General features: G+C 63.2%; 1 protein-coding gene across 1 annotated transcript in view; it reads right to left on the reverse strand.

Moving 5' to 3' along the window:
• Window positions 1-5: 5 nt before the first annotated feature.
• LOC119582255 (neuroglian-like) overlaps window positions 6-242 on the reverse strand; it is a 25,477-nt gene continuing 25,240 nt past the window's right edge. Inside the window, exon 17 of the mRNA XM_037930476.1 lies at window positions 6-214. Within this exon, the coding sequence (XP_037786404.1) occupies window positions 6-214 (209 nt within the window). The remainder of the gene's footprint in view (window positions 215-242) is intronic.

The raw sequence follows: 242 nt of genomic DNA on the forward strand, positions 1-242 counted from the left end.
CGAAATCAAGTAAGTTCCAAGCCACTCACAGTGAAAGAGGTTTCCGCGGCCGGAATCTGGTTCTTGGCGTCCTTCCACTCCGGGTGAAGCCGCGTCCTGTACTGAATTACGAAGCCCTGAAGCTTCGCGTTGTTATCGCCTGTCGAGGCCCAGCCCAGGTAGGCGCTCCGGGGGTTGCACTCCACGTTGGTCAGGCTCGGGGGGTTCGGGACGTCTGCGGCGGCGGGGCGGGGTCAGGCGGG

This window comes from Penaeus monodon, chromosome 15, assembly GCF_015228065.2.
Source record: "Penaeus monodon isolate SGIC_2016 chromosome 15, NSTDA_Pmon_1, whole genome shotgun sequence".
Lineage (NCBI taxonomy): Eukaryota > Metazoa > Arthropoda > Malacostraca > Decapoda > Penaeidae > Penaeus > Penaeus monodon.